This window comes from Lolium rigidum, chromosome 1 (assembly GCF_022539505.1).
Source record: "Lolium rigidum isolate FL_2022 chromosome 1, APGP_CSIRO_Lrig_0.1, whole genome shotgun sequence".
In the NCBI taxonomy this organism is placed as follows: Eukaryota; Viridiplantae; Streptophyta; class Magnoliopsida; order Poales; family Poaceae; genus Lolium; species Lolium rigidum.
This window is the reverse complement of record NC_061508.1, coordinates 81,329,119-81,340,635: the sequence shown is the minus strand read 5'-3', so window position 1 is coordinate 81,340,635 and position 11,517 is coordinate 81,329,119. Positions and strand designations below refer to the sequence as shown.

Sequence of the window (11,517 nt, the reverse complement as noted above, 5' to 3'; positions counted from 1 at the left end):
GGTTCAATGTATTCATACTCTAATCCACAATTGGTTAATATCCGCTCCGATCTAAATCCCCAAATAAAAGTTTGTAAAAAATACGGTTAAAGCGAAATTCGATCCGAATTACACCTCTACGTACGGTGTAATATGAACAGATACAAATCCCAGGTAACAAACCGACATTGAAATGTTCAACATCACCATTGCGATTGGCGATCTGGTCGACATAGCCGCCGTGTCGAACATTTGCTCTTGTTGAGTCGAGCAGGAGCAACCGTGCACGACCACACGTCCCCACCCGTTGCATAAAATCCCGCTCAAACCACGCGCGCGTCGGCCCGTTGCAGTTGCAGCCACCACTTGACTAACACAGCCCGGCCCGAAGCCCGCGCCACCAAAACCCACCCAAATCCTCGGCCGCCGCCGCCGTCGCCGCTTCAGCCGGTCTTGATGCGCCTCTGCTCCAAGCTCGCCGCGCTGCTTCGGAGGTCCCGCCCCTTCGCCGCCACCGCCGCCGCCGCCTCCGCGTCCGTCACCACCGCTGCCGCCGCCAACGGGATGGAGGAGGCCGCGGCTGCCGCGGGCCCGCTGCGCACGCGCGTCTGCATCATCGGCAGCGGGCCGGCCGCGCACACTGCGGCCGTCTACGCGGCGCGCGCCGAGCTCAGGCCCGTGCTCTTCGAGGGCTGGCTCGCCAACGACATCGCCGCGGGCGGGCAGCTCACCACCACCACCGACGTCGAGAACTTCCCGGGCTTCCCCGACGGCATCCTCGGCATCGACCTCATGGACCGCTGCCGCGCCCAGTCCGTGCGCTTCGGGACCAAAATCTTCTCCGAGACCGTCACCTCCGTCGACCTCTCCGCCCGCCCCTTCCGCGTCTCCTCCGACGACACCGTCGTCCACGCCGACTCCGTCGTCGTCGCCACGGGCGCCGTCGCGCGCCGCCTCCATTTCGCCGGCTCCGACGCCTTCTGGAACCGCGGGATCTCCGCCTGCGCCGTCTGCGACGGCGCCGCGCCCATCTTCCGGAACAAGCCCATCGCCGTCGTCGGCGGCGGGGACTCCGCCATGGAGGAGGCCAACTTCCTCACCAAGTACGGCTCGCGCGTCTACATCATCCACCGCCGCGACGCCTTCCGCGCCTCCAAGATCATGCAGGCCCGCGCTCTCTCCAACCCCAAAATCCAGGTCGTCTGGGACTCCGAGGTCGTCGAGGCCTACGGCGGCTCCGACGGTGGCCCCTTGGCGGGCGTCAAGGTGAAGAACCTGGTGAGCGGCGAGGTGTCCGACTTCCAGGTGGCAGGGCTCTTCTTCGCCATCGGGCATGAGCCAGCGACCAAGTTTCTCGGTGGACAGCTCGAGCTCGACTCCGAGGGCTACGTGGCCACCAAGCCAGGCTCAACGCACACCAGTGTCAAGGGGGTCTTCGCTGCCGGGGACGTTCAGGACAAGAAGTACCGCCAGGCCGTTACTGCCGCTGGATCAGGTACTCTATTGAACCCTTAGCTTTTAGTAGTATTTTTGTTGATCAGGATCAGGCCTTTATTATGTCTAAGTTGCCTTGATGATACTGCCTTATAAGTACGACTAGAAATCGGTGCCAATCATGGGTATGACACTTGGATAAATTTAGAATTAAACACTTTGCTGGATCGTGTTTTCCCCATTTGTTCCTCTCTTCCAGAGCATGCAAGTAGAAGACACATCTACCTTGTTTAATAAAATATAGAACATTCTAGTAGGTTCAATTTATATGCCTTTGTTTTTACAAGCATTTGTGCCCTCTGTTGGATTTGAAGTCAAACAGTAGGCACATAATGTGATGATCTGGGGCTTGTAGAGCTTGTTTTTTGCACCAAGCATTAAATTCATATATCAGGACCGAACAAGTATCGTTTGCTGGAGATAATCGTGTGCATCGTTTAAGCATACTTAAAGTCTGGGGTCACCATCCTCGATTGCCTGTTGCTGGTGAATTGTTCGCCAGCGGTACCCTGCTTGTCATGAACTTAGCGTGGGGGACAGGACGAGATGATAGGGGAAGAGGAGAGATGAAGATTGATACAAATCGGTCTAGCCCAGTCACTGATACCACTGACTTCAAGTTGATTTCGTTCCTGCCATGTCATGGTCGTATCTGCCAAACACTGCAGTTGGCAATTGCTTTGAGAGCAAGGAAGGTAGACTAGGACGCAGGGGAATTTCTACAAAGGTGGCACTAGGGTGAGAAGCAAGTCAAGCAAGGTATGATGGGATTGAGTGAGGTGGTGGAAAAGGGACAGCCAAGCCTGGAGAACAACCAATTTTGTCTTCCTTTTGCTTCTGTTTCTCTTTATTACTTTCCTTTTTTCTGAATGCACACCCATTTCTAAGGTATCATAATCCTGCTCTAGTTGGGTTGTCAACCTGGATTTTCTAGTGTCATGTTCTGGCGTTCTGCACCCTATTAGCTAGCATCTTGAAAGTCACATTGTGGCAGTTGTTGTATGTTGGTGCTTTAATCGCTGCCAATATCGCTGCTAATATTGCTTAATGACAACAGTAGTAAAGAAATCTGAAATATTGGGCTCGTTGTTTTAAATGCCTAACCCTTTTGGATAGAATATGAGGAAGCAATAGCACAGTATTTGTTAATCAGGTACTGCTAGTACTAAATGCCATGCCAGATATGTTGCCTAATGCCTGCCTTCTATCTGCATCCATGCCTCCATGGTGCTTGAAAAGAGTCATGCATTCATGGTTTCTTAGGAGAATAAGAGAAGATGCTCTGTTTAGGTCGAATACATAATGTTTTCTACAATTCTCAAGCCTAGATTGGAGTTGCTGGATTTTAGATCTGTTGGCATATTTGAATTCTTTGCCTAACTTGCTCCGACAAGGAAAGAACAACTAACCATATGATCAGTAGCTTAGGGTGTTTGGTTGTGTTGCCTTGAGGGTGTAAAACGGTCTTGAATTTTCAGGAGATTTAAATTTCTTCAAATATTTTAATACTCCCTCCGATTCATATTAAGTGTCGGGGATTTAGTACAAAGTTGTACTAAATACCCGACACTTATTATGGATCGGATGGAGTAATATTTATGTGATACTCCGTATTGAACCCAAATATCACTCCATGTTCAACAACTAAAGTATTGAAGTTAAAGTGAAGAAGCTATAATTGGTAGGAGCTAGGGTTCTACCGTGTCTAGGGTGTAGGTTGTAGGGGAAGGAGAGCTGGCGCGGCCGAGGAGGAGGGTGCCGGCGACAGGGGGCCGTGGCGGCGCAAGGAGGCAGCGGTGGCGGCTAGGGTTAGGAGAGACCGACTCCTTTGGGAGTCGGCAATGATGATATGATTATTGCTTGATTGATCATGTCCGATTACAACTAGTCTTTATGAGCTGAAAAGAGATAAAAATAAATGGGCTAAGGGCATCTCCAACGGGGCCACGCAAATGGACACTGAGCGAATGGCGTCGAAGAAGGCGAAGGGAGGCACAACACCGTCCCCTCGGAGGCACCGTCCGCCTCATCATGGTCTGTGTCGCGGCGGGACAGGGCGTTCGCCACGGTGTTGAGGCGCCCGGGACGATACTCGATAGTGAAATCGAAGCCAAAGAGCTTGCTGATCCACTGATGCTGCGGCACCGTTGACAGCCGCTGGTCCAATAAGAACTTGAGGCTGTAATGATCCGTGCGGATCCGGAACGATCGACCCCAAAGATATGGGCGCTAGTGGCGCACGGCCTGCACCAAGCCGATGAGCTCCTGCTCGTAAGCGGCGAGCTTGAGATGACGTGCGGCGAAGGGGCGACTGAAGTAGGTGAGAGGCCTGTCACCCTGGTGCAGCACGGCGCCGAGCCCCACCCCGGAAGCGTCGCAGTCCAGTATGAAGGGCCAGGTGAAGTCCGGCATCTGGAGAACGGGGCCCGTCGTGAGGGCTCCCTTCATGGCCTCGAATGCCGCGGTGGCCTCGTCGTCCCAGGCGAAGGCGTCACGACGCAGCAGGCGCGTGAGTGGTGCCGCGATGAGGCTGTAGTCCTGGATAAATTTCCGGTAGTATCCGGCGAGGCCCAGAAAACCGCGAAGGGCGCGCGGCGAGTGCGGTGCCGGCCATGCCGCGACGGCGGCCACCTTTTCCGCATCCATGGCCACCCCCTCGGCGGAGATGACGTGGCTGAGGTAGGCGATCGATGATGTCCCGAACGAGCACTTCGAGTGCTTAAGTTGAAGATGATGCGCTTGAAGCTCGTTGAAGACGATGGCGATGTGCTGCAGGTGCTCCGCCCACGAGGTGCTGTAGATGAGAATGTCATAAAAAAAACAAGCACACACCGGCGCAAGTAGGGGCGAAGGACACCGTTCATGAGGGCCTGGAACATCGCTGGGGCGTTGGTGAGGCGAAAAGGCATCACCAAGAACTCGAAGTGGCCGTGATGCGTTCGGAACGCCGTCTTGGCGATATCCTCCGGGTACATGCGCACCTGATGGTAACCCGACCGCAAGTCAAGCTTGATGAAGAAGCGTGCCCCATGGAGCTCGTCGAAGAGCTCGTCAACCACCGGAATAGGGAACTTGTCCTTGAGCGTCAGCGCGTTGAGGGCGCGCCGGCGCGGTAGTCAATGCAGAAACGCCACGTGCCATCTGACTTGCGGACGAGGAGGACTGGTGCTGAGAATGGCGACGTGGAGATCTGGATGATCCCCGCGGCTAGCATGAGTGTGCATTGCCGCTCTAGTTCATCCTTCTGCAGCTGTGGATAGCGGTAGGGCCGCACGGCCACCGGTGCCGTGTTCGGTAAGAGGTGGATACGGTGACCGTACACTCGGACAGGCGGAAGACCCTGCGGCTCGTCGAAGAGGTCGCCGTGTTGCTGCAGGAGGTGTGTCAGGAGGGGGTACTCGGCCTCGGCGTCGGTCGTGGCGAGCTGGAGCTGCGGTGCCGGGGCGGTGCCCCCAATGCCCTCCCACCGGACGCGGCGACCCTGGCGCCAAAAGGTCATCGTGAGGGTGTCGAAGTCCCACAGGATGGGGCCGAGGGTCCGCAAGAAGTCGACGCCGAGGATGAAGTCAAAACAGCCCAAGTCGATGCTGGCGCACGTGATGGTGAAGTGCTCGTCGCCGATGGTGAGAGGCACGTGCTGCGCTAGGCCATGGCACCGAAGGCGGTCACCGTTAGCCACCGTGACGCGGGGATGATCACCGCCCGTTGGCTGGAGGGCTAAGCGGCGCATGGTGGTCGCCGACAGGAAGTTATGCGTGGAGCCCGTGTCCAAAAGGGCCACCAGGTGCTCGCCTCAGATCATCACCGGCAGGAGCATAGTGCGCTCGTGGCGGAGCGAGACCACGAAAGCAGTGGCCGGCGCAGTCGTGGTGACGGGCTCGGTCGGCGCGGGCGTCTCGGCGAGTGTGTCTGCGTCGAAGTCGTAGACTGTCTCCAGGTAGAAGAGGCGAGGGCAGATGTGACCGGGTGCATAGGGCTCGTCGCAGTTGAAGCACAGGCCGAGGCGGCGACGCTCGAGTTGCTCGGCCGGTGTAAGCCGCCAGAACGTATGTGTCGCGGCCGGGGTGTTGGCCGCTGGCGTGGCCGGGTTCGGCTGGTCCGGCTGTGCGGCAGGCGGTGGTGGCCGGGCGGGCGGCCTCCGCGGCCCGGTGGTTCGTGCTGCATCGCCTATGCGCGACGCTGGTATGCGCGGGCATAGTGCATCGCCGTCTGGAGGTCTTGGGGGCCTGAAGCTCCACGTCCACCCAGATGTGATCCGGAAGTCCACCAATGAAGAGCTCGGCGCGCTGCTGGCCTGTCACGCGGGGCGTGACAAGCGAAGGCCTGGAAGCGCTCGGCGAAGTCCTGCACAGTGGTAGTGAAGGGTAGGCACCCAAGCTCAGCCAGTTGGCTCCCGCGAATCGGCGGCCCGAAGTGGAGGAGACAGAGCTCCCGAAAGCGGTCCCACGGAGGCATGCCGCCCTCATCCTGCTCGAGGGAGTAGTACCATGTCTGTGCGGCGCCTTAGAGGTGATAGGAGGCCAGCCATGTGCGGTCGGACGCAAGGGTGCGCTGTCCGCGGAAGAACTGCTTGCATTGGTTGAGCCGGTTGAGGGGGTCCTCCGAGCCGTAGAAGGTGGCGAAGTCGAGCTTGGCGAAACGTGGCGGTGTCGGGGCAGCGCCGCCATGGCCGTATGGCGCGGTCGGTGTAGGGCCCCGCGAAACCCGCGGCTGTGGCGTCCGGGAGGGTGGGCATCAGTGGATCCCCGGCTGTCGAGTAGACCGGTGGGGCGACGACGATGACTCGGTGATCCAAGCCGGTAGCGGTGATGGCGACGAGGGGAAGCGGGCCTGCTGGATAGGGATGCCGCTCGTGGCGGTGGAGGCCGGCCCTGTGGTGAGGGGCGGCGGCCAAGCCGGCCAGGGCAGGGCCGGTGGCGGGGGCGGCAGCAGCTGCACGCCGGGGAGCGTCGGTATCCAGGGCACGGTCGCCGGGACGGTGGCGGCTGCGGTGTCGCCGACAGCCCCTGGGAGCCGATCAGGTATAGCCGGATCCCCTGGACGGTGGTGACGGGGTCGTTGATGGCCCTGCTCATCTGCTCGGGGGTGTAGACGACGGTAGTCGGCGGCGGGGCGAAAGGCGACGCGATGGCGGCGGCGGTGGTGGTGGCGGCCGTAGGTGGCGGGCAGCGGGCCGGCCGGCGTGGTAGACGCGGGCTGTGGCGACGACATGATCGAACGAGAGCTATCTGATACCAAGTTGGTAGGAGCTGGGGTTCTACCGTTTCTAGGGCGTAGGTTGTAGGGGAAGGAGGAGAGCTGGCGCGGCCGAGGAGGAGGGCACCGGCGACAGGGCGTCGTGGCGGTGGCGGTGGCGCAAGGAGGCGACGGCGGCTAGGGTTAGGAGAGACCGACTCCTTTGGGAGTCGGCAATAATGATATGATTATTGCTTGATTGATCACGTCGGATTACAACTAGTATTTATGAGCTGAAAAGAGATAAAAATAAATGGGCTAAGCCCCTAATTGGGCCCACGGTTGGGCCCCCTCCTAATATCTGATAGGCCGGTCATAACAATAATTGTGGTCCTTTTACGATTGAACCACAACTAGCAAAAGTGCCCGTGCGTTGCACAGGGAAGAAAAATCTACCTTGCGGTTAAGCACTCCTTTAACGCATGCTCTACCCGCTGCTGTGTTGAAGCCACGCGGTACAAGTGCGTCATCGCACGATAGCCATTAACCGTCATCACCATCTCACCCCGTTACGCTAAGGCCTTCGCCTCCATCTGATCAGAGTGTAGAGGAAGCAGGAGAAGACGGATAACTCAGCGTAGGCGATGCGGAAGTGTGACGCTTGTTCGACCATCTAACGGCACGTATACCCGTGCGTTGCACCGGGATTATTCATCACATGCACGGATAGCCCAACCCAAGACGTGACATTTGAGCCGAACTCGTCCCTCGGTTTTGCGCCTAAAGCCTGGCCCAAAAAAATTTGAAGTTAGCGATTTTCCATATTTTTATACTAAATATCCTAAAATGATTTATTTAATATATTTATAGCGCAACATATGAATTTGTTCGAGCCAAGTTGGGCCCGACTTTTTCAGGTCAGGCTTCACCAAGCCCGACTTTTATCCCAAGCCATCACGAGGTTTGCTAAGCGTAACCGCATGTATGATATGCTTTTAATTAGGTTTTCCCCTCAATCATTCACTAAGATTACATGTGATTTACACTATATGATACTATGCACAAAATCATCATATATACTTAATATCTAATTTCTTGAAATAAACATTACTTGTATCTACTAAGCAGATTGTGAAAAACTGCAGAGGGAGATGTCGATGTGTTTGTTTCCGTCTCTTGCGCCTCCGATGGCAGCTAGTCGAATTCCCTGGAAGCACAGCTAGTAGTCATTCCCAAAATTTACTGCAAACACATGAACATCCAATCTGTTCAGCTCAGTTCTACACATGTAAATAGCAACTGGAATTCGTATTCAGTCACAAGTCATAACATCCAATGCTCAGTGTTCTCAATCTTTCCTGCAGTTCTAAATTCAATTATTAATTTTTAACAATAACTTAGGATGGACGTTTCCTGCATTTTGCAATTTCTTGCAGGATGTTTACGCTCAGCTGCTGAGTTCCACATCCAGTTAACCATGAACGGTGGCCGAACCAGAGTATCAGCACGGCGGCCACGAAATCAGACTCGTGCTCCTCCTCTTGGAGGACGCGGCCGGCGTGCTCCAATGCAGCATGAGCGTAGAGGTCCGGCACGGCGACACAGGCTCCCTGTGTCCCTCCTGGTTTAGCTCAGCTCCTTGTTCCTCTTCACAGTTCGACAGACTTGGGGCAGAAAAAAAAACCTGCCCCGAAATAGAACTGCAGGTGGGTCTCGAGCGGTTGCGGAGGCGCTCCCTTCCACAGACGAAGAGGCGAAAGGATTCCCGTGACCGCTGGCTGCGGCGGCCAAATCTTGTCGGTCCGCCCGAAGCTTCCCCGCCACCTCCTCCACTCCTGTTCCCAGCTTGATCTTCGCGAATCCAGCAGCCGACCGTCATCATGTACGAAGGTGAGCTCCACATCGGTTGGCTGCCGATTCCGCGGCCTAGAGCCCACCATGGCGATGGGGACACTGCGGACGGGGTGGGGATTCAGGGCAACGCGTTTCCTTCCCCTGGCCGGAGGAGAGCTAGAAGACGAATCCCACAGCGCCGTCGCTGCTGTCGGCCGGTGGTCGCCGCAGCATCCAAGCGCGCGGGAAGGCCCTATCCCAAACCGCGACGAGCCAGATTTGTGACTCGCCCAGATAATCAAAAGGGCAGGCCATCGAGGGATGGATCGGGGCACGTAGGGAGTTGGCGACGAACGGGTCGTGGCGGAGCTTCCCGACGACCAGTAACGTGCTCGGGTGGCGCGGTCGGCAAGAACTATCACGCGGAGGCCAGATCGACGCGAGGGCGAGGCAGCGGCTTCGGCAGCGAGCTTGTCTCAGGCTCTCAGCACCGCTGCTTCCTTTTTTTTTTCGAGTGGAGCACCGCTGCTTCCTTTTTTTTTCGAGTCAGGCGCGTCCGCAGGGTAGAGCCATACTGTGACTCGGGTAAAGAAGAGAACGTTTCAGAGTTTTGTTGGGCCTCGGCCCATATGAGCTCGCGGGAAGGATGGAACACGCTGAACAGCCACGACCTACGCGTACGAACAACGGTTAGCAATTTAATAGTAAAGATAAGATTTGTACTAATATCACTCCCATGTGCTTGTTTCTTATTCAAATCATAAGATTTCTTTTTCTGCGCCATTCTTTTCAACAACATTTGAAGATAAGAGGACCGAGTTCAACAGCTAAAGCCTAAATGGTAGTAGTACCATGGCAAATGGCATGTTTGTTTGCTGTACTAACAACAACTAAGCTTGCCAGTGGGCACACTTTTATGTGATGAATGGACATGATTAATTATATGTTCTGCTAACCAACATCAATCATAATAATATCAAGACATAGTTGTGCACTTCCATCACATGCCCCATTGTGAAGGGTGGCAACAGGAAAGTATTGAAGTTAAAGTGAAGAAGCTATAATGGAACGGTAAAGGACAGCAGTAATTTGTAACCGCCTGCATGGCCTAATCTCTTTGTTTTTTTTTAAATAGCACAATAAGAGTAGTATATCTGGATGTAGTAGTATATGGGTGCTGCCATTGCTTGAAAAACTTTTCCCAATTTCCTGACATGGCTAATGCACATCAAAACTGACCTGCTTTATGGACACTTGATTGACATCCTTGTTCGCATGGGGTCAAGAACCCCACTTCAAGCAACATTATTAGATTGGTTACGCTCTATCATGCATCCTTTTTGAGGTTTGTCTACCCTCTGTACATAACTAAGTAATGATGTTTCCTTAATCGATCTTACCTTGGTACATAAGCTGAATCCTGTTTTTCGATATGTTTCGGTAAGTTGCAACCTGTGTTGGCAATGCTAGTTTCTGTGGAATGAGCTCATTGCGATGACATGTAAAATGAAGAACAGTTTGCTAATTTTATACCGTATGTATTACTGGTGCAGGCTGTATGGCTGCTCTGGATGCGGAGCACTACCTGCAGGAGGTTGGAGCACAGGAGGGGAGGACTGATTGACTATATCTGGTGGCGCCAAAATCTGCACTGTAAGGCACATGCGGTGAATCATGGCAGCTCCACAAAAGAGCAGACTGTTATTGATTCGAGTCCACAAATATATGATACGCTGTTGGCAATTGGTTCTTTTTGACGCACAAGAAGTTGTGCTGATGAATGACAATACGAATTTCTGAATGCTGATTACTGTCAGGAGGCACATTCCCCTGTGGAACGATGTTGTTAATTTTGCCCTCTGAGGGCATCTCCAGCGGCGCGACGCTAACGGATGCTGAGCGACCGTTTGCGTCCGCTTTGAGCGAAAATGCGTCTGGCACCCTCTCCAGTGGCGCGACGCAAAGTGATCGGGCCGTCCGCGGAGACGCAAACCTGGCCCATTTTGGGCCAGGTTTGCGTCTCTGCGGACGCTCAAAGTGTCCGCTCGCGTCTCCACCGGGCCCGCCTGGCAGCGAGTCTGCACCGGGCACCGCTTTGGCGGTCAGCGCTTTTCCGCGTCTGCGCCGCAGTCTTCGCCATCAATGGTGTGGCTGCCTGTTCTGCGTGCGCACTGGCGGGCGGTGGCTGGGCTTCTGCGCCGTCTTCAATGACATCGTATCCCGCGCGCGGCGCCCTTAAAAGTCCACCGGCCGCGTCGCTCTTTCGCCCACACCACACCTCCACTCGCACCACCATCGCCGCAGCGCCATGGGGAAGAAAAACGATTTCGAGGCCTCCGGCAGCGGCACCAAGAAGATCCCGCTCCCCGTCACGGTGGGGAGGCTCATGCACGGCAAATGGATGCCGTGCGACGACGCCTGGTCCGGCGTGCAACTGCCTGGCGGCTGGCAGCTCAGCTGCCTCCAGTACCTGCGCGTGAGCCTGAGCGAACCGCGGAGATCCGCGCAGGAGGCGGTATCTGCTGGCGGATCTCCGCGCCGATCCGGCGTACGCCATCGACTCGGAGCTTTGGCGTACGTACCTGTCCACGGAGACGGACGAGCGACAGGGATTATCCCTTCGGCCCTGCACCGCCGGCTCGTCGACAGCAGGCGTCGACGCGTCGTCAGCAGGCGCCGACGCGCCGACGCGACGTCAGCAGACGCAGCACAACGACGCCGACGACCGCCACCACAGCTGCAGCCTCCTCAACCTCGAGCACCGGCGGCGCGCGCGGCGTACGCTCCCCCGGATGGCAACTGGCCGTGGGTCATACCGGAGCTCATCCTGGTCGACAGCGACGAGGAGCAGCACAGCGACGATGAGCAGCAGTAGGCGTTTAGGTTTTTTTTTAATGTTTTAAGTATGTAAATTATGTTTCATGTTTAAAAAAAATGATTCGTCCTTAAAAAAATGCGTCGTGCCGCTGGAGCCACCCCGATGCAAACGGATGCGCGGTCGATTTCGACCAAAAGAACCGACGCAAATGGACGCGC

The 11,517-nt window shown here is 55.7% G+C and overlaps 1 protein-coding gene across 1 annotated transcript; it reads left to right on the top strand.

The window, feature by feature from the left end:
- The first annotated feature begins 435 nt into the window (after positions 1–435).
- On the top strand, positions 436–10,282 carry LOC124685559 (thioredoxin reductase NTRA-like). The gene is made up of 2 exons (XM_047219824.1): positions 436–1,474; positions 10,035–10,282. Exons 1-2 carry the CDS (start codon positions 436–438, stop codon positions 10,103–10,105), a joined length of 1,110 nt encoding a protein of 369 aa, XP_047075780.1. The 3' UTR covers positions 10,106–10,282.
- The last annotated feature ends 1,235 nt before the right edge of the window (positions 10,283–11,517 follow it).

Excerpts from the sequence above, each read along its gene's own strand:
- LOC124685559 (XM_047219824.1), top strand. The coding sequence starts at position 436 with ATGCGCCTCTGCTCCAAGCTCGCCGCGCTGCTTCGGAGGTCCCGCCCC. Across the intron at positions 1,475-10,034 it reads CGTTACTGCCGCTGGATCAG|GCTGTATGGCTGCTCTGGAT; the intron begins GTACTCTATTGA and ends TTACTGGTGCAG.